Source organism: Silene latifolia, chromosome 2 (assembly GCF_048544455.1).
Source record: "Silene latifolia isolate original U9 population chromosome 2, ASM4854445v1, whole genome shotgun sequence".
In the NCBI taxonomy this organism is placed as follows: Eukaryota; Viridiplantae; Streptophyta; class Magnoliopsida; order Caryophyllales; family Caryophyllaceae; genus Silene; species Silene latifolia.
The window spans coordinates 128,731,568-128,754,478 of record NC_133527.1 but is presented as its reverse complement, the minus strand read 5'-3'; the positions used below and the strand labels follow the sequence as shown (position 1 = coordinate 128,754,478).

The 22,911-nt window shown below is 42.8% G+C and overlaps 1 protein-coding gene across 1 annotated transcript; it reads right to left on the bottom strand.

Annotated features, from left to right (window-relative positions):
• Window positions 1-27: 27 nt before the first annotated feature.
• On the bottom strand, window positions 28-2,183 carry LOC141641297 (uncharacterized). Its single transcript, XM_074449968.1, has 4 exons — window positions 1,523-2,183; window positions 719-1,410; window positions 257-595; window positions 28-162 (listed from the first exon to the last, which is right to left on the bottom strand). Exons 1-4 carry the CDS (start codon window positions 2,181-2,183, stop codon window positions 28-30), a joined length of 1,827 nt encoding a protein of 608 aa, XP_074306069.1.
• Window positions 2,184-22,911: the final 20,728 nt, after the last annotated feature.

Below are 22,911 nucleotides of genomic sequence, written 5' to 3'. Positions count from 1 at the left end.
ATTAATTTGCTTCAAAATCTTTCCATGCTAGAAAAAATCAGTCACTGCAGCAACCACCTTCTTGCCTATCTCTCCCCAAGCATCTTTGAAAAACCTACTAGTATACCCATCTGGTCCTGGTGACTTGGCATCAGGAATACCAAAGAGAGCATCCTTGACTTCCTTACCAAGAATAAATGATCCGAGTAAAGCAAAGAGCATGATCTTCAGTACACCTAGGTCCCTGATCAATAATCCTTCTATGTATCTTCTTCACCCCTTGACTAGAGCCCAGCAAATGTTTGTAGTAGTTCAAGAAAGCAGATTGGACCTTATCAGGAGACTCACACAAATTGCCATCCATATCCTCAATCATTATCACCCTATTCTTATTCCTCCTGCATCGGATAGAGTTATGGAAATAGGCAGAGTTAGTATCCCCTTCCTTGATCCAGACACTCTTAGCTCTTTGCTGCAAGAAACTATCTCTGGCTAAGCTCTTAATCTTCAATTCCTGGCAGGCCTCAAACTCCTGTTGCTGTAACGTTAGATTGCTAGGGTCCCTGCCCAGTTGAGCCTGCAAATCCTCAACCTCCTGCTGCAGCTTTGCAGTAGACTTCTCAATATCACTAAAGTCATCCCTATTCAGCTACCGCAGACCTGCTTTGAGACCCTTCAAATTTGTGGTCAATCTAAATAGAGGGGTGCCCTCTATGCCTCTGTCCCAATGCTTCCTGACAGTGTTAATAAACTCTTTAGAACTGCCCCACATATTAAGGTATTTGAAGCTATGTTTATCCCTCCCATTAGTAGAACTCCTTATCAGGCAAGAAGAGTGATCATAAAGACCCTCTGGCAAGAAATGAGCATATGTGTCAGGGTAAAGATCACACCATTCTCTATTAACCAAGAATCTATCTATCCTGCTATAGATTCTCTCCTCAGGCCTCTGCTTGTTATTCCAGGTGTACAAAGAACCAGTAGCAGCAATATCCACCACCTCACAATCCTCTACACATCTTCTGAATGGTTCCATTTCAGCCATAGAGGAAGCTCCCCCATGTCTTTCACTAGCAGCTAGTATACAGTTGAAATCCCATGCTATAGCCCATGGACCATGAGTCATTCCAGCAATCTTCCTCAGTTGACTCCAAAGAGGGACTCTCTCTTGAATACTATTGAAAGCATAGACCACTGTCAAGTAGCACATGCTTTTATCAAGCAAAGATTCCACCTTAATATGAATGAACTGAGCATTGTACTCAATAAAATTCACTCTAAACCTCTTTGGTTGCCATAAAATCCAAATTCGTCCTCCACTATGATATCCATTATTAGTAGAAATACACCACCCATTATTGAAACTATTAACAGCCTTTAAATAATTTTTATTCTTGATTTTAGTCTCCAATAAACCAAATAAACCTATGCCTTTATTTTGTAAAAAGAAATTTATGTTTTTCTGCTTCCCTACTCTATTCATACCCCTAATATTCCAAAAACCAATACTATCCATGTGAATGTGTAGGGGAGTGAGCATTACCATTTACACCTGACTTCATTGAGGGAGGAGAAGCAACATCCCTGTAGGATTGAGCTCCAAAGTCCACCTTACTATATCCACCAGGTTCCTCATTCCTCCTTTTAAGAGTAGTCAATCTCTTGATAGGTGTAGTAATAATTTGACTTTTCTGGACAGGAGTCGTACCCGCAACTTTCTCCACCACTACTGTTGCAACAGCAGCTTCCTGTACCTTCTTCTCAGGCGCTTTCATCTGCTCAGGAACGTTCTTAACAACAGGCCTCCACACTTTCCTAGCTATCACAACACCTTTCTTCTTTTCCTCTACTCTTTTGTATTGATCCCCATCATGACCCATTCCTTGACATTTACTGCAAGTTATAGGTCTCCATTCATACTCTACCTCCACTTTAATCACATCTCCTTTTTCATCTTTAAACAAAACTTCTGATGGTAGAGGTTGATCCACCATCATTTCCACCATCACTCTTGCAAACCCTAATCTCGTTTTTTCAGTCGTAGCCTGATCACTCTTCACATATTTACCCACCAAGCTAGATATCTTAGGCAGACTCTTACCCCAGAACTTAATAGGTAGATTATGTAAGCGTATCCAGGCAGGGACAGACTTAACATTAGCTTTTGTTAACTCAATATCCTTCGTCCACTCCTTAACTATCATTGGTTAGTTATCGAACAAATAATGCCCTGACAAAAGTACTTTCTCCTTCATCTCCACTGACTTAAATCTAACCAAGAAAACACCATTTGGAAGGAAAGAAATTTTGTCTATATTGAATTTCATCCATATTCTCCTAATAAATCCCTCCACCACCTCCCACGGCGGATTAGCCCCCAAAATGAAGCACATCACCGCCTGGTTCCAATACACTATCTCTTCCTTCACATCCTCTGGTTGGATCTGCAACATCTCCTCGCACTCTGTTTTAGTGTCGTCATCTTCTTCATACTCTGTTTCCTGCGTTTCAGACACTACGTCGTCCTCCTCCCCATGCACCTCCTCTTCTTCCTCATGGATTGATTCGTCCTCACTTTCTGTTTCGACAACTAATTCAGGGATCCCAACAACTTCGCTGATATTTTTCATTTTTCCATTTGCATCAACTTCAGGACCGGCATGTATCTCAATAGGGTTTCCTTCTATGGTTTCATTCAAATCTTCAACATTGTTGGACGTCTCTATTTCCTTTGCAGGGATGCTCCGTCCACGTAGAGACATCTCCCGCTGTCGTTGAAGGTTAGTTTTCCTCGCCATTGGCGCGGAAACTAGGTCAAACTTCGCTTTCTCTCTCTATGCAGTCATCGGCTTTCTCTCTCTAGGGTTTTTTTGTTATATCACTAGACAGGTTCTTTACTTTTATGAATGTTTTCTGTATTTCTATGTAATATGTGTATATCTTCTTGCGTATGAATGATGTCCTTCTTCAGATCTCTCAAGTGTTCTTTATATAGCTTCCTATCTTGAACGGCTGCATAATCAAGCATTAAAGGCTGAATATTCTCCATAATTGCTGGTAATAATTGCTGAATATTTCCCTCTTAATTACCGTATTTACTGCACAATCTTCATACTTAATGCTGCGTATTTATTTCCATCAATATACGCAGATATGGTCAAATATTGTCCTGATATTTGGTCCGTTGTCCTCTCCATGGCCTGGCGCCTAATTTCATGTGTCCTGAGAGCCTGGCACCCTGAGAGCCTGTCAGTCAGGTTTAGATGAGATGCTGATCAGGGTGGTCTGTGGATTTTCAGGCCTAACATCGGTCAAGCTGGAATTTTCCGTCACCAACAATGCCGCTGAATATGAAGCATGCGTCATCGGCCTACAAGCAGCCATCACACTTGGCATCAAGAGATTGAGGGTCTATGGCGATTCCTCACTCATCATCAATCAGGTATCTGGATCATGGAAAATCCAATCTGACAGCTTGGCTCCCTACCGAGCAAAGATCAATCAAGAGGCCGAATTTTTCGACCAAATCGACTACTTCCACTTGCCACGAGAGGAAAATCAATTTGCTGATGCCCTGACAAAACTTGCCGCGCTCGTCAATATACCTGACAATATGACATCAATGCCCCAATGTGTCGAGAGAAAGAGCGAGCTAGCCCACATTTGTGCTATTATCGACGATGAGGAAAGCCATGACGAACCTTGGTACCAAGCCATCCTCAATTACAAAACCAAAAACGAATTCCCTCCCAACTCTGATCAAAGAGAATAAAGAGCCATCCGTTTACTTGCATCACAATTCGTGATAAACTAGAATCAACTCTACAAAATAACACCCCAAGGAATTCTCCTCCTTTGCATTGACCATCACAAAGCCAAAAAAGTCATGTGAGAGGTTCACGACGGAGAATGTGGCCCTCACATGAGTGCAATGATGCTTACACAAAAAATCATGCGGCTAGGTTACTACTGGACCAACATGGAAGCCGATTGCCGTAACTACATCAAACATTGCCACAATTGCCAAATCTTCGCCAACATACAACACATACCACCATCCCTTTTATACACCATGACATCACCCTGGCCTTTCTCAACCTGGGGCATTGACATCATCGGGAAAGTCAACCCGATAGGCACCAAGGGGCATTGCTTCGTCCTCGTCGCCATCGACTACTTCACAAAATGGGTGGAAGCACAGTCATATGCAGTCTTGACCGCCAAACAAGTGGCCAAGTTCATTCAAAACAACATCATCTGCCGATATGGGGTACCCCATGAAATCATCAGCGATCAAGGATCTCACTTCCGGGCGGAAACTCAAGCTTTGCTGGACAAGTACAAGATCAAGCGACATCGATCATCCCCCTACCGTCCCCAAACCAACGGAGCGGTGGAGGCAGCGAACAAAACTCTTGTCACCATTATCAAGAAAATGCAAGACAACTACCGCGATTGGACGAGCAAACTCCCATTCGCACTCTGGGGATACCGAACCTCCATTCGAACACCGACAGGCGCCACACCCTTCTACCTAGCATACGGTATGGAGGCGGTTCAACCGGTAGAGTTAGAGGTTCCATCTCTACGCATCTTACTGGAGAGTCAAGTCCCTGAAGCGGAATGGACCCGTCGAGGGTACGAACAACTCACTCTTCTAGACGAACGGCGACTCAACGCCTTGCATAACGTCCAGCTATACAAACGACGTATACAACGGGCAATAACCAAGAAGGTCAAACAGGTGGGCGACTTGGTCCTCAAGTAAGTTCGAGCACCATTGCCCGTCGATCCGAGGGGAAAATTCAAACCCAACTGGGCCGGGCCATACCTGGTCAAGAAAATACTTTTAGGGGGCGCAGTGAGACTGAGTGACCTAGATGGGGAGGACTTTACAAACCCAACCAACCTAGACCAGCTCAAGAAATACTACCCTTAAACCATAACAACTGATGTGATCATTATTTGCGCACATTTAGTCCCCTAATTGAGCCTATTTTGCATACTATTATAACATTCTATGGCCATTTTAGCCGTCAAAACCTTCCTATTTGCTTTTCTATCGCATTTCATATGTTTTGTAGAAAAGGAGATAATAAGGCGGAAATTCCCGTCTTTCGTGCATATTTGGAAGCTTATTGATGATATTAGATGGACTAGTATGAAGAGGAGACAAGAATGATGGCCAAGTATGTAGGAATAAAGTGTATATATAAGGATCAAAGGGTTAAAAGCAAGGATGACGAGAAGGAAGGCATTGCATGAAGAAATCGCTCGAAAACCAAACCAAGGATTGCTTCTTTGTCTCTGAAAGTATGATAGATGAAACGGCGTCGAAAAATCAAGTGATCTAGGCTTTTGAATCACTCCAATAGGAGTCCGGATGAGGAAATAACGTCCGTTTTACAATCCGAGCTCAAGATACAGCTCAACCCGCTCGGGTCAAATTCAACCCGCTCGGGTTGAAGCCTAGGACGCCCATATTTCGCTCGGGACGAGCGTATTCCTGGACAGGAAGACTTCCCTTGCTACGTGAACCATAATCCGCGCGTATTTCTTTTGAGACCAGCGTTTCCCCGCTTAAAACTCAAAAGTGTAATTACTATTTTACCCTTGCTTAACCTAATGATGCTCTACTATATATACCCCATTTGTAATAATCAAACCATCAAGTTTTCATTAGATTAAATCAATCCTTCCTTGGATTAGATTAGGAGTAGATTAGAATAGATTATCATTTAATCTTTCCACAAATTACACATTAACCTTTCCTTTAATTATTGTTCAAGTTTATTATTGAGTAATTCAAGTTTATTATTGGGTAATTAGAAGATTATTTGGGTTTATTGGGAGATTGACAACCTTCCATCAATCATCAAGTTCTTCTATTATTCTTTGCATTATTATTATTGGAATCTCCATAGGTATAATTCTCTTAATCCTTGTTTTAATTATTGTTTATCTTTCTTACTTGTTCATCATGTTTGGCTTTGTTAGTATGATTGACAACCTTATTAACATGTTAAACTTGATCATGAGTGAGTAGTTACTTAGCTAGGATTAATGGGTAATTAGGGGAAACGAACATGGGGAATGATTCATGCTTAAATTAATATGCTTTCATAGTTTATTTGCTTGCTTGTTGTGATCTCAACTTATGCACATGTTATATTTGATGAAATGCTAAGCCTATGAATCCTTGCATTTACTACCATCACCTATCTTTTAAATGAGACTTGTAAGACATAAACTAACTCGAGTCTCATTAGACCATGCATATAGTTGAGAAGGGTGGATTAAGTCGACTTATAGGTGTTGTACAATCTAATCGATTCGGCTCCGGGACCCAAACCTCCATAGGATTGTAAGATATAAATCAACTCAATCCATCACAACAATAATTGCTTGCATCTAGTAGGAAACATGTTTGTATGATCAACTCCCATGAATCCCTTATAAACCCATGATATCCTAGCATTTTTAATCAATTGTTTACATCTTTCCTTTTGTTGCTTGTTTATTGCTGTAGATACCCGTATCCGTCGATATTGGAATTTATAGAGAACCCGACAAACACCCGATGATGATAGGACACATGTATTCTTTAGTTGTCATTGTCATTATTTGGGTTCGTTTTACGATGTAGAATGGGCGTCGTCGATGAAGTATTTTATTAATTTAAATGATATTTAAATTAATGTTTTTTTAGTGAGTTCATTTTATTATTTTAAATGATATTTAAATTATGGTTTTTTTTTAGGTGAATTCAATTTATTTTATTTTATTTTGAATTTATTTTCCCAAGTTTATTTTATTGAAAATAAAATAAATATTTGATTTGAAAAATCATTTTATGAGTATATTTGGTTTGAAAAATCATTTATTTTAATGTGTTAATTGATTTGAAAAATCGATTTGAAAATCGAAAAGAACTCGTTTTGAACATGCGTTTTTGAGCTCGATTTTAGCTCGGTTTTTGAGCCCGTTTCCTTTACGAATTGGCACGAATCTCGAGTACACTAACCAACCTAAGCCTCTACCCATCCACCCTTGTTCGAACCCCCTATCCACGGCCCAAATTCCATCCCCAAACACCCCCCAATCAGCCCGCATTAAACCGAGCAGCCCCTGTTTTGGCAGCTCAATCCCGAGCCCAAAACCCGCTCCAAACACTACCAAGACCCGTACCCATTAACCCTAACCCATACCCTAGTATCCTACCCATATTACCCTAGCTTAATCACCAAGAAAACCCCCCTCAAACCCTCACAAAAGCTGCTGGACAGCAGCCATACGTGATGAAGCCCGATTGCCTCTCCCTCTCTTTTAACCTACTTTAACTCCTTATAAATACCACCCCTTCACCATACATTCATTGCTCTAAGTTCTCCATACATCCTACCATCACTCACAAGCTTTAAACCTTAGAAACAAACCCTAATTGCCTCCCAAAAACCCTAAACAAAACCGACATACAAACTGAAACTGTTTGTGTGTCCTCCTCGAAAAACAATTCGTTCCTCCCTCAAACCTCCATCAAAACTCGAGTTTCTTGTTCCCAATTAACCATATAACATCCATCTACACATTAGACAAATATTTACGAGCCAAATTGCCCATGAGAGTACACGAAATCCCTCGAAAAACAGAGTGTTATACACTCTGTTTTCGCGGTTTATTCTTGTCTGTCCAGTTCTGTTTGTGCTCGTTTTTCGTGCCCAATAACCCAAAACGAGCAGGGGTTGCTTTAAGATCCCTGTTCTCCTCTCTTTCTAGTTTTCAAAACATCTTTTAAATCGAATTTTCGTCTTGAAACGAGGGAGATATCATCGTTTGAAGGTTGCTGTCCAGATTTGTCAAAAAAAACGCGTGTTGCTTTATTTCTTCGTCGACGACGGCCTCTCGAGATAAAATCTACCATCGATTACGACCCAAGACGGTGTCAACGATACATGTAGGTTGAGGGTTCATCAAATCCTCCTCTTTTCCCTTTTATTTCGTTTGTTTTATGTTTGTTTTTTATTGTCTCGTTTTATTTCGTTTATCGTTTTGTTTATCGTTTAATTAATTATGAAACTAGTTAGTCCGAGTATGAGTTAAAGTACCACCATGAACACCCGCGTTGACTTGAGATGGGAAAATAAACCGCTACTTCAGTCGGTCGTACACCCCCGTCTCATTTACATATCCTCGTGTTCAAGGTAGGGCATAAATAAACGAATTTCTAACTTCGCTCTTCGCTTTTGACCCCTTTGTTATTTCGGCCAATTCGACATACCCTAGGACCCGTTGTATTTTAGTTTAACCTCTGATTGTTAACATATGACGTATTTAGACGACATTAGATTAATTTAATAACCTAATTAGACACATTAGGGTACATCGACATAGATTTAAAAATCGATTAACAATTCTATAACCTAATTGAATACATCTTTCTTATCACTTGATTTCTCGCTAGCATAGGAGTGCGTGATTAGCACCTTCCTATTAACACTCGACGAGTAAGCATTAATCTTATGATATCTGACCTAATTGGACCCTTTAGGCCGTGTAGAATAACACACCCGCGCGTTTCTTCTCAATTGATCAACTTGTTTTCTAACTCGTTTTCTAATCCGTTTCGCAATCATTCGATCTAACCAATGAACCTAACTTAGGAACTAGGTTGGCCTTGTCTTGGCCATGAGGGTGGCCGTGAGGGTGGCCGTTGGTTTGGGCCGTGAGTCGGCCGTGCTTCTTGTCTTTCTTATTTCGTTTTTCTTTCCTTGTTTATCGTTTGTCCTTTGTTGTTTTGTAGCTTGTAATTTATAGTTTGTTTATCGAGTTGTAATTTTCGAGTTAGTTTTCTTTTATTGAGTCAAAACCTCTTCAAAAAACCTTAGTCTTGTTTGTTTAGATGGTTGTTCCCCAATGCTTGTAGGAGCGTAGTAAACCGCATGTTGTCTAAAGCGACATGGCCCGGTTTATGCTAATGCATGCTTTGGTGCAGCCCTATGTCTAATTCGATGAGATTGAGCGAAAGCACGCATTATGAGGAGTGACCCAAGGCCGTGTGTCATGTAGGCCGTGAGTCACCCCTCTTGTACACGGTTTTCTAGGCCAAACGGCCGTGTATTGCGTCGTGTGTATAGCTTTGTATTTAGATCGAGTTGTATCTTTACTTTGTTGTTGTGTCGGCATGAAATGCCTGGTTTGTAATAGGTAGATCCCAACGGCTCCCCCATTCCCCCTTATGCCTTGTTTGCTTTATTTTGTATGTTGTTAGATCAATCAACCCACATGCTAAATTACAACTTTGACAAAGTTAGTTTAGTTGCATCTAAAACGACATAGAAATTGTTGTCACATGTTAGGGTTTAAAACGATGTTTGCATATCATATATCGTAGTAGCTATGACCTTGTTTGAAATCCATACTTGACTTAGTAGAGGCCGTTATTGACGGGCGGGGTTGGGTGTCCTTATGGGCTTCCCAACACGTACCCTCACCCCTTACTCAAGATCTATGGTTTGTGGATCCGTCTAAATACCATTGGATTACGAGAGTCATTCAAATCGAGTGATATAGGGTACAAGTCTTTATCTTTAATCACTCGTAGTCGATTGGCTTTATGCTTTTCGATGAAAGGTGTAAAGTTGACTTGAACGGTTCCAAGTTCCCAAAAAACTTGGTGGCGACTCTAATATGTCTTAATTCGATTCGAAAGAACCTCGAGTCGATTATGCAGGTGTGGATCCCTCGGACGCAGTTCCCGAGGGCCTTGTCCACGATTTGGCGACTACCGGGGAAAAGAGGACTAGTTACACTTTGTTTCTAGGGTCTTTTCCTCCGAGGTGAAACTTGAAAAGAAAGTGTTGGAAAGTAAAACATTACTCATAGTGCTACGATTCATGCATAAACCCTTAAGGACTTGCCCGGGCCGTCCCAGCGTTTCTTCGTGATGCGTGGGGGGCGACGTCCCACTATGCTAGGAAGCTGCACATTGCTCGCTTCCACTTCACCTCGCGTGGTTCTTGATGGTGGGGACGATCTTCTAGGTACTCTACCTTAAGACACCTTGCTCTATAAGACCGCAAAAGGATGGAGGGCATAGACCTTCTTGTAGAAGACTTGCCGAGACTTAGAGATGTCTAGGAGCATACATCCTTATAACATGAGAATGACAATGTGCAAATTGTTTTCCCGAGTCTTTTCGAAATTTCCCATGTCCTTTTCAAAACCGAACTTTTGAACAACTTACTTTCAAACTAGCATGGTTTTAAAAACGCGGAATGCTGCCCAAATAGGACTAGAAATTTCGGCCAAAACAAGCTTTTATAGCATGATGTCGCCCATTTCAAATCTCTTTTTCAAATCGATCATTCGTTTTTCAAAATCAATCCAAAATGCCTCCCGAACCTCAACCAAGCATGAAATGCGTCGAGTCGCGTCCGGGTCATGGCCGTGTTAGGCCGGGTATGTTTCGTTCCAAGAGTCTAGAACACGACCCTGTTGGGTCACCCAAGCTCACCTCTTGGGCTTTGAGTCATGTTGGTCGACCTCTTGGTCTAGGATAGTCCACAAAAAACGTCCAAGCTAGGCCCTTTAGGACGTTTCACTCGAACCCATGGGCTATGTTAGCCCAATCACGGGTTTAGTCACACCAAGTCCAGTTTAGAATCGAGTTATAACAGTTCGAGTCATGTCGTTTTGTCGAGTCTAAAATGAACCGATGTCTAAATCAAACCGTGAGTCGAACCTTTTGGTTAATCAATCTCAAGTCGAGTCTTTGTTCGAGTCAATTTGGGGTCGTGTCCTTAAGTGTGCAGGGGCTCTTACTTTAAATATTGACTCAGTACGGGGTTTTCTTGTAGAAAGGCCGCCAAAAACCCGACGTCAAGCGATGGAAGATGCTGTTAACAAGCTTACTGAGGCCGTGAACCTCATGATGACCCGAATGGATGCAATCGAATCTAAGCTAAGTGAAGATTCCCCTCCATCTACCCCACCTCGATCGATCGGAGAAACGGTTCAAGTTCATCGAAGACCGTTTGAAACTCTCCAAGGGGAAGAACATTCACTATGAGAATGCTAGGGCCTATGCCCGGTTCAGATAAGTTGCCTACGAACATAGTACTCACCGACATCCCAAAGTTCAAGGGCACCGAAGATCCAGTCCACCATGTTAAGGCCTATAAAGGGTACTTAGCATCGAAGGGAGTACCGCCGATATGCTCTCTCGAAATCTTCGCCCAATCTCTGGGTGAACACCCAAAGGCATGGTTCTATAACCTTGACCTCAAGAACTTCCCTACTTTCGAAGATATTACAGTGGAGTTCTGTAAGCACTATGCTGACAATGTCGAGATCCAAACCAACATAAGGACTTTGGAAGTGATGACACAGAAGGAGAAAGAGGGCTTTTCTTGAATTCCTCGCAAGATGGCGCTTTGAAAGCGTGAAATTAGCCAAGAAGCCCGATGAAGTTGAAATGGTAGATAAGTTCGTGAAGAATTTACGACTTGTTTACCGTAATGCTCTAAAATACCAAAATTTTGGTTCTTTCAAAGAATTGATAAGGATCGGGATAAAGGTAGAGGACGATGTCCGAATTCTGTCAAGCCGAGAAGCCAAAGGGATACCAAGGGGCTTCGTCATCTAAAGCAAAAGCACCCGCAGCGGCCCACTTTGTTGAAACTGTCAATCTCTTAGATGGACAGTCGAAAAGGCCTCCGCGCCAAGCTCCGAGGGTATTCACCGATATCGGGTGCACTTACGCCTATGCTCTCCAAAGGCTCATGGCCCAAGGAAAGTTGAAGCCCATTGGTCCAACTCCGGATCCACCTGCTGAACAACAAGGCAAATGGTACAAACCGAATGCCTCTCGTGCCTTTCATCAAGGGAAGGGACACGATATCGAAAGGTGCTTTAGACTAAAGCACGAAATTCAAGATATGATTGAGAACGGAACGCTCCCAATCCCGGCCATAAAGCCCAACAACGTCACCAATCCGTTTGGCGACCACACTAACTTTGTCTCTACCGAAGATAGTGTCGATTACTCTCACTTGATCCGCCCATGTCGTCTAAAAGGGGTTTTCGTCGGAAGAATATTCGTAGATTGCTCCGAATTCCTACCAAGCTCAAGAAACGAGATTACATTCGGGGATTTTGTTGTCGATTGTACTCCTTACATACTCCGAAGCGGCAATAACATCAATGGCATTTGGGCTGATGACGAGGATGATGTTTACCTCGTCAAAGGCGAGACAATCCCTCACACCCAAGAAGAAATCTTAAAGGTGAGGCAAGGTGCCCTAGAGTCAAACCATTTGACTAGATCCGGACGCCCGTATCGTGTGGAGAAAGCTAAGGATACCCCGAACAAGACGCCTCTCAAAGAGCCGGTAGTGGTCGAAGTTCTTGGTGAAGGGTCGACCTCCGAGGCTTCCCTCATCAAGCAACTCCAAAAGACTAAGGCCGACGTATCTATCTGGCAACTTATCCTGAGCTCTTTCGAACATCGTCAAGCTTTGTTACAAGCTTTGATGAACATGCCCGTGTCGTCGAATACTACTCCTGCGGACATGGTCACTCACATCGCCCAGAATCGGCCTCAGATTACCAACGCTGTGACATTCTCCGACGAAGATCTGCCACCGTTCGGGCCTCGACATAACCTGGCCCTCTATATTGCTACCGTGTGTCTCAACAAGCATATCCCTATGACCTTGGTTGACGACGGATCAGCTGTCAACGTGCTCCCCCTGAAAACGGCGCATATTCTGGGCTTGGAGAAGAATGACTTCATCCCCACTACGCAGACAGTTCGGGCATTCGATGGCACTGTGCATCGAGTGAGTGGACTTGTCGACCTGGTAGTACAGACTGGGCAAGTGGAAAAGAAAATAAGTTGCCAAGTAATCGACATATGCTCATCTTTCAACTTATTGTTGGGAAGGCCCTGGATCCATGCTGCAAGGGCCGTAACATCAACGCTGCATCGAAAAATCAAGGTCCCACTCAATGGCAAAACCGTCACCATTGATGCCACGCCAATTACTGTGGCAGGAGGAGACATTACTTCCGAAGTAAGGGTCGAAGCTACCAATGACGCATGTGGTTTCGAGATTGTCAATATGATCGAGCTGAACTCCGAAGCAGAAAATATGGATCTATATACGGGAAGTCACGTCTGCGAGGTGATTCTCAAAACTGGGAAGTACTTCGGTTTCTCTTTATATCCTAGAAAGGAGGAGGCTTTCAAGTTGAAACCACCCGTAGCCAAAGGAGTAACTTTCGGGCTTGTATATGAGCCCACTGAGAAAGATCTACGGGAAAAGAGGGGAAGAACGATCGAAGATCGAGATATTAAAATAGGACCGTATCACCTAACTCTAAACGGTCACTTCGTGAAAGCTGGGGAAGAGCTCCCTTACATGGACTTCCCCGAACCTATCTTTGACCCAAAGAAGAACCTTATGGTCCCAGGAATCGAAGTATTTCAAGATTGCTACTACATCCCTGAAGACATTCTGACCGTGATGCCAATAGAAACCAAACCGGATCCAATAAATGACGGGAAAGCCATGGGTCTCCTTTTCGGTGAAGAGAAGAAATCACCAATACCAAACGAAGATTTGGTAAGCATGATCCTGAGGAGCAAGCGGTTCGACCCATCTACCCTCATCACCGATGTGGATCCTCTTAGGACCAACACGGGATGGCGGAAAACAATCAAGTGGACTGACAACAAAGGACTTCTTTTCAAGTTGACAACGGGAGAAGGAGAGATGTTCAAGCCAGATGATGTTACCGATTCTGAGTCTGAGTCTGAGTCGGAGTCTGAGTCTGAGATAGGTCCTAAGATTGAGTCTAAGGAGTCAGGTGTTGAAAATACCCCTCCCCTAGCTTTCCCTTCCTATGCACCTTTTCCTAATGGTGGTATTCCGGGGCCTGTCCCGAATACCCCTATCTCGCCACTGAGCTCTGATCAGTTGGCTCAAATGTTAGCGCATTTCGCGCAATTTCAAATCAATAATAATATGAACCAGTTTGCTTACGACTTGTCTTACTTACATTGCAATTCAAACTTTGAAAATGATTGTTTTAAATAATGACATTGAGACTGAGGTCGAGGATGAACAGTTGGTCGAAGAAGAAGAAGAAGAAGAAATGGAACCACCTCTACAGTTGATAAAAGGGTTGGAAGAGTACGAACAGAAAACTTCGATCATCGAAGATACCGAAACTATCAATGTAGGTACAACCTTAGAACCACAGGAGCTTAAAATAGGAACTACTTTAAGTCCCACCGAAAGACAGGGGTTCATTGATTTGTTGCATGAGTTCAAAGATGTTTTCGCGTGGTCCTACAAAGACATGCCAGGCATTGATAGGGAAATTGCGGAACGCAGAATCCCAATCAAGCCAGGATATAAGCCGGTCAAGCAGAAACTACGCAAAATGCATACAGATTGGTCTCTGAAGGTCAAAGAAGAAATCGACAAGCAACTCAAAGCTGGGTTCATCAAGGTGTCAGAATACTCGGACTGGGTGGCTAACGTCGTTCCAGTGCCTAAGAAAGATGGTAAAGTTCGGGTTTGTGTTGACTTCCGGGATTTAAACAAGGCAAGTCCGAAGGACGATTTCCCATTACCTCACATCGACATCCTGGTTGACAACACGGCAAAGCACGCGTTACTATCCTTTATGGATGGGTACGCCGGTTATAATCAGATCAAGATGGCGAAAGAAGATATGCATAAGACTGCGTTCAGAACGTAATGGGGAACCTATTGCTACACAGTAATGCCTTTTGGGTTGATAAACGCAGGGGCTACATACCAGAGGACCGCGACAACATTGCTACATGATATGATGCACAAGGAAGTCGAGGTTTATGTCGACGACATGATTCTCAAGTCAAAGGAGCGTGATGGCCACCTTGGTACGCTACGCAAATTCTTCGAGCGACTGCGCAAGTATAACATGAGGTTGAATCCACAAAAATGCGCATTCTGAGTCACATCCAAGCAAACCGTTGGGTCACATCGTTAGCCACCGTGGCATCGAGGTGGACCCATCGAAAATAAAGGCCATAATGGAAATGCCTCACCCGAAAACCGAGAAAGAAATTCGAGGTTTCCTGGGAAGAATCCAATATATAAGTCGGTTCGTGGCAAGGCTAACTATGATATGCGAGCCAATTTTCAAGAAATTGAAGGTCGGGGAACACGTCGTATGGGATGATCACCTTTGTCAAGTGCGTTCGATAAGATCAAAGAAATACTATCTTCCCCTCCCGTGCTCAGCCCACCAACGGCCGGGTTACCACTTTTGTTGTATCTTACGGTCACGGATACGCAATGGGGGCAATGTCACAGAGATAGTCGATAAAGAGGAAAGAGCGATTTACTACATTAGTAAAAAGTTCTTGGAGTATGAAATCAAGTATACTCAGCTCGAAAAGACATGTTTGGCTTTAGTATGGGCTACAAAGAAATTACGGCACTATATGCTCAGTCATAGTGTCTGCATCCACTCGAAGATGGACCCAATCAAATACTTGTTTGAAAAACCAGTTCTGAACGGCAGGGTGTTAAGATGGACATTAATGCTTTCCGAGTTCGACCTGAAATATGTACCGCTAAAAGTGATAAAGGGAAGGGCGGTTGCAGAATTCCTGGCGGATAACCCGATAGAGGAAACTGAGGTTGTGGATACATGGTCGTTTCCCGACGAAGATATCGTTCACATAGACAATGATACGTGGGACCTCTATTTCGATGGAGCATCGAACTATAGGGGATACGGGATAGGAGTTCTACTCATCTCACCAGAAGGTGAACATGTTCCCATTTCGATCAAGTTGGACTTTAATGTCACTAATAACGCGGCCGAATACGAAGCATGCCTACTCGGTTTGCACAGTGCTCTCGAGTTAGGCATCAAGAAGCTTGTAGTACATGGAGACTCGTCATTAGTGATCAATCAAGTGGCCGGGACGTGGAAAACCCAAAGTGATAGCTTGGCTCCATACCAAGCAAAAATCGAAGAACTAGAAAAGTTGTTCACCGAGGTCAAGTACGTGCACCTCCCCAGAGACGAAAACCAGTTTGCTGATGCACTATCAAAACTAGCTGCTCTGATCAACATACCTGATCATATGGATACTATGCCGATATGTGTCGAACGAAGATCATCACCTGCTTATGTTAATGTAATCGGAGACACAAAAGAAACCGAAGCCGAACCCTGGTATCATGCTATTCTGAAATTTAAAGAATCAGGAGAGTATCCACCTGACATGGATAACCGCGGAAAGCGCGCTATTCGAATGCTAGCCGCTCAGTTCGTTAGAACCAATGACAGACAATTGTACAAGAAGACCGCGCAAAATATCCTTTTGCGATGCATAGACTCACCAACTGCGAAAAGGGTCATGGAAGAAGTCCATGACGGAGAGTGTGGCCCACACATGAATGCCCATATGCTAGTTCGTAAAATCATGAGATTAGGGCATTATTGGACCACGATGGAGACAGATTGTCGCCAATATGTCAAACATTGCCATAATTGCCAAATTTTCGCAAACATACAGCACGTGCCGCTATCACTGTTATATACTTTGACATCACCATGGCCTTTCTCAACATGGGGAATCGACATTATTGGAAAGGTCAACACATCTGGAACAGGTGGGCATTGTTTCATGCTGGTCGCCATCGATTACTTCACGAAGTGGGTAGAAGTGAAATCATACAAGGTTCTACAAGCAAAGCAGGTAGCAAAGTTCATTCAGAATGAAATCATTTGCAGATATGGGGTGCCGCATGAGCTCATTAGCGACCATGGCACTCACTTCCAGGCTGAAACTGCCGTAATACTTGAAAAGTATAAAATAAAACACCACAAGTCGTCACCGTATCGACCTCAAACAAATGGTGCAGTGGAAGCCGCCAACAAGACAATCACTGTGATTCTCAGGAAAATGACTGACAATTATCGCGAATGGCCAGAGAAGATACCGTTCGCACTATGGGGATACATGACGTCTATTCGCACAGCCACTGGAGCAACTCCGTTCTATTTGACATATGGGATGGAAGCAGTCCAGCCTATCGAATTAGAGGTACCTTCTTTAAGGATTCTGTTAGAAAGTCGGGTCCTCAAGCCGACGGCCGCAAGCCGTATGATTCCTTGGTCATGCTCGACGAGCGACGGTTAAATGCGTTGCACCATGTTCAACTCTATCAGAAAAGGATACAAAGAGCGTTTAACAAAAAGGTGAAACCTCGAGGAATAAAGGATGGGGATTTGGTCCTAAAGTCCGTTCGCGCTTTACTACCAATTGACCCGAGGGGAAAATTCAAGCCGAACTGGGCCGGTCCTTATCTGGTAAAGAAGATATTATCGGGAGGCGCAGTCAGACTAACAGATCTAGATGGAAATGACTTTGCGAATCCAACGAATTTGGATCAACTGAAGAAATACTATCCGTAGAACTCATTCTCAATGTCGTAAAATAAAATTTTGAATTGCAGTGCTCGTGAGCGAGTCTAGGCCGCGGCACTTTTTGCTTCATTTGCTTTTTGTGCGTTATAAATCGATGATTGTAGCGCGTTTGTTTTGTGGAACTACGAGCTCGGTTTGATTCTCGTTGATAACGAGATACGTAGGCGCTCTTTAAAAGAGTACAACCGACCCTTCCTTTAAATAAAATGAAATTTTATGCAGAAACTGGGAATTTTAATAGATAGTAAGTCTTATTAAAGATCGGGCGATGCCCATTACATCCTTCAAAAGAAAAAGGAAAACAGCTAACAACAAATAATAATTAGTAGTATTAAATAATAGATTGGAGTCGAAGGCTCCTACATCTTCTTTTTCCCTTTGCCTTTTGGGTCACGTGACCGAGGCTCCTGCAGAGGAGGGGTAGTTGCGTTCTGTCTAGCGCGCTTCTTAGGAGGAATCGTCATTTCCTCCCGAGGGCCCAGCCTATCTTTTACACTCAAGCGAGGACCAAGCCTCCCCTCCAAGGCTGAGCCCGAGTGTGCCTTTGAACCCAACCGTTTCCACACACACTGTCGCCTTTGTGAGTCGGTCTTAGGAGTCTTCTCGGTCTTAGTTTCAGGTCCGGATGCGGACGAAAGATCGTTAACAAAGAAGTCGCGATTGCTTTCGCTCTTGTCATAATATTTGATGTCGACAAGCTCATCCTTCCGACACAAGTCCTTACCCGATTCGGTCTTCTCTTTAAGCCATTTAGTATAAGACGGGGATACCGGGTAGTCCGAGGGCGCGCAGACACGTACCAAAGACGCCTTTGGTGCCACCTCTCGAGCCAATCATCACATATAGAGGAATTCAGCTCTCTTGCTCGTCCTGCAACAGCCTCACACTTGGGAATTATTTGTCTACGGCCCATCTGACGCAGGACGCGGTCGGGGTAAATGTGAATAGACCTCTCTAAACCCAGTAGTTGCAAACGTCTGGTCTTGTCATCTTCTGGAAGGATAGTAAAAGATTTGAGGCGAAGCCAAGACATGAACCAGCAAAGAGGGCGACCTTCCCCTTCTGTCAGTTTGTTTCGCCAATAGGCAAGGTCATTTTGATGCTCGTCTTCATACCGCTTGGCACGCATAGTCAGCATACGAGCGAGATACGAGCTGGGCTCACGCGGCGGGGCGAAGAGCCAAAATCTCTCACAAAGCCACACCTGAAAAAAAAAGAAGAAAAAAAAAACATGAAAAAGACGAAAAGAAAAAAAAAGAAAAAATGAAAAAAAAAACGAAAAAAAGAGAAAGAAAAAAAAAGAAATAGAAAAAAAAAAGAAGAAAAAAAACGTGACAAAAACAAAAAAAAAAAAAAAAAAAAAAAAAAAAAAAAAGAGAGAAAAAAAAGAAAAAAACGGAATTGTGGCAGAAATCGTGGCAGAATACAGCAAAATCGTGGCAGAATACAGCAAAATCGTGGCAGAATGCAACAAAAACGTGGCAACAACACAAGAATTGTAGTAAAAAGAAAATTAATCAAGGATGCGAAATCAGGAGAATAGATTTTGTTACCTGCAGTAGACGGGAGCATCCCGACCAATCGGCACCAGGGTTCATTTTCTTAGCATCTAAATCCCGGAGGGTTTCAGCGAGAATAATCCAGGAAGGGTTATGTCCCGTCTCCATCTGAGACACAATAGACAAAAGCTTCGCCTGTCCTACACAAGTTGTCTTGTTCATCCTACCTTCGAAGACATAAAGGTGTAACATGATCAATCCAAAGGCCCCCTGCGAAGTCTGGCGAGAAAGAAATCTTGTTTCGCAAGATACAAAATTTCCGATGAATAGCAAGAAGGTTGACTTCGTCACAAGTAACTATCCCCTCGGACTCCGTCCCGGAAAGGCCAAGGCAGTCTAGATATGTTCCACGCCACCCCGAATGAAATTTAGGTATAGCCGGTATGGCCTCAGCATCCCATCCTCCCAGGGCAGAAAACTCTTCGGGTAGAGGGCAGATCTCCCCCTCAGGAAAAGCAAAGACATGGTTACAAGGATCCCAATAGCTAAGGCAGTGTTCCAACAAAGCGCGCAGTTGAAGGGGATCGGCGTAAGGGAAGTAATTGCGCCAGTTGAGCGGTCTTTAATTCTTGTCTCTCTGCGCCAGTGAAGTCGGTCTCCCATGCTCGCATAGCACTCGCTAGATTATTCATAATGATTTATGTTATTTGCACCAGTTTGGGGGAAAGCAGAATAAATTTGGCAATACAGCTCTTCCTTATATATAGAAAGTATAAGGGAAGGAAGCATCTTGGATGACACCCTTAGGGTGCCGTTTTTTGAGCCGTGTGCGCCTCGGGTCGCGCGCCTCTTAGGCCCGCCCCAGTTCACACCAGTCTTTGGCACGATGCATCGGGTTTTCGCACATCTATCGCGTTTTGGGGAGCGCCGGAACGGCCAATTTACATTTCTACCCTCGACGAGTCCATATTGAATTAAAGCCCGTGCACACTTACGGTTTTATTTTCTTTTTTTGTTTTGCGGTAGCGGGCTACGCCCACGTTGTTTACGAGTCATATAGAATGTCTGAGTCGCATTTCATGCTCACCTATCAAGGTCCGACTTCAAAATTTCAATATCTCAAAAAAATTTTGCATAGATGATCCAAGTAGTATAATATTTTCGGGTCGATGGCCCAATTATCCAAAATTTCAAATTCAAACTTCGGGTCGATGGCCCAACACCGTAAGTGATGTCAATTTCAAACTTCGGGTCGAGGGCCCAATTTTTTCGAAATTTTCAAATTCAATTTTCGGGTCGATGACCCAGTATTTCAAATAATCCAATTTCAAGATCGATGATCCAAATGTGCTTATGTGATGATTATTGCTAGTACATTTTCTACGTTTCAAATATAGCAGGATATGCTTCAACTGGGGCTCTAAAGTCTTCGACTTTAGAGCCATTGCAAATCAGGGCTCTGAAGGCCGTTGGCTTCGAGACCATTATCAAGATGAAAAGGATGATATCCACTCAGAATTCAATTCAATACAAGAGTATGAAATGGAAGAATTCCGCAGCTGAAAGCAAATGATGAAAGCGGCGGCAACCTCCTTGGAAAGTCCCGTCCCATTCGGACAAGCGCCAGCACATGATAAATTTTGGGCAAATGTCAGCAGATGATGAATTTTGGACAAACGCCAACAGATGATAAACTTTGGGCAAGTGTCGGCGATTCTTGCCGAACTACGACGCGGGTTTGATTCCGTCGAAACGGATACGTAGGCGCCCGAGGATAAGGCTCAATCCACCATATATGCAATTTATGGGTCGACGACCAACAACGATAATTCGACGCAACAGAAGCAAGAGTTAATCCCCAACGAAGTTTCGGGTATGATCTCTTCTTATGGTCAAGTAGCTTATATACGCAAGTCTAATGGACTATAAACGACCGAAGAATCCTCGGGTCGAAAGGGACTGGGGTATACTTTGACTTTCGCCTTGTCCAAGCCTCAGTCAAAGTGGGGGCTCTGTAGATACCCGTATCCGTCGATATTGGAATTTATAGAGAACCCGACAAACACCCGATGATGATAGGACACATGTATTCTTTAGTTGTCATTGTCATTATTTGGGTTCGTTTTACGATGTAGAATGGGCGTCGTCGATGAAGTATTTTATTAATTTAAATGATATTTAAATTAATGTTTTTTTAGTGAGTTCATTTTATTATTTTAAATGATATTTAAATTATGGTTTTTTTTGAGGTGAATTCAATTTATTTTATTTTATTTTGAATTTATTTTCCCAAGTTTATTTTATTGAAAATAAAATAAATATTTGATTTGAAAAATCATTTTATGAGTATATTTGGTTTGAAAAATCATTTATTTTAATGTGTTAATTGATTTGAAAAATCGATTTGAAAATCGAAAAGAACTCGTTTTGAACATGCGTTTTTGAGCTCGATTTTAGCTCGGTTTTTGAGCCCGTTTCCTTTACGAATTGGCACGAATCTCGAGTACACTAACCAACCTAAGCCTCTACCCATCCACCCTTGTTCGAACCCCCTATCCACGGCCCAAATTCCATCCCCAAACACCCCCCAATCAGCCCGCATTAAACCGAGCAGCCCTTGTTTTGGCAGCTCAATCCCGAGCCCAAAACCCGCTCCAAACACTACCAAGACCCGTACCCATTAACCCTAACCCATACCCTAGTATCCTACCCATATTACCCTAGCTTAATCACCAAGAAAACCCCCCTCAAACCCTCACAAAAGCTGCTGGACAGCAGCCATACGTGATGAAGCCCGATTGCCTCTCCCTCTCTTTTAACCTACTTTAACTCCTTATAAATACCACCCCTTCACCATACATTCATTGCTCTAAGTTCTCCATACATCCTACCATCACTCACAAGCTTTAAACCTCAGAAACAAACCCTAATTGCCTCCCAAAAACCCTAAACAAAACCGACATACAAACTGAAACTGTTTGTGTGTCCTCCTCGAAAAACAATTCGTTACTCCCTCAAACCTCCATCAAAACTCGAGTTTCTTGTTCCCAATTAACCATATAACATCCATCTACACATTAGACAAAGATTTACGAACCAAATTGCCCTTGAGAGTACACGAAATCCCTCGAAAAACAGAGTGTTATACACTCTGTTTTCGCGGTTTATTCTTGTCTGTCCAGTTCTGTTTGTGCTCGTTTTTCGTGCCCAATAACCTAAAACGAGCAGGGGTTTCTTTAAGATCCCTGTTCTACTCTCTTTCTAGTTTTCAAAACATGTTTTAAATCGAATTTTCGTCGTGAAACGAGGGAGATATCATCGTTTGAAGGTTGCTGTCCAGATTTGTCAAAAAAAACGCGTGTTGCTTTATTTCTTCGTCGACGACGGCCTCTCGAGATAAAATCTACCATCGATTACGACCCAAGACGGTGTCAACGATACATGTAGGTTGAGGGTGCATCAAATCCTCCTCTTTTCCCTTTTATTTCGTTTGTTTTATGTTTGTTTTTTATTGTCTCGTTTTATTTCGTTTATCGTTTTGTTTATCGTTTAATTAATTATGAAACTAGTTAGTCCGAGTATGAGTTAAAGTACCACCATGAACACCCGCGTTGACTTGAGATGGGAAAATAAACCGCTACTTCAGTCGGTCGTACACCCCCGTCTCATTTACATATCCTCGTGTTCAAGGTAGGGCATAAATAAACGAATTTCTAACTTCGCTCTTCGCTTTTGACCCCTTTGTTATTTCGGCCAATTCGACATACCCTTGGACCCGTTGTATTTTAGTTTAACCTCTGATTGTTAACATATGACGTATTTAGACGACATTAGATTAATTTAATAACCTAATTAGACACATTAGGGTACATCGACATAGATTTAAAAATCGATTAACAATTCTATAACCTAATTGAATACATCTTTCTTATCA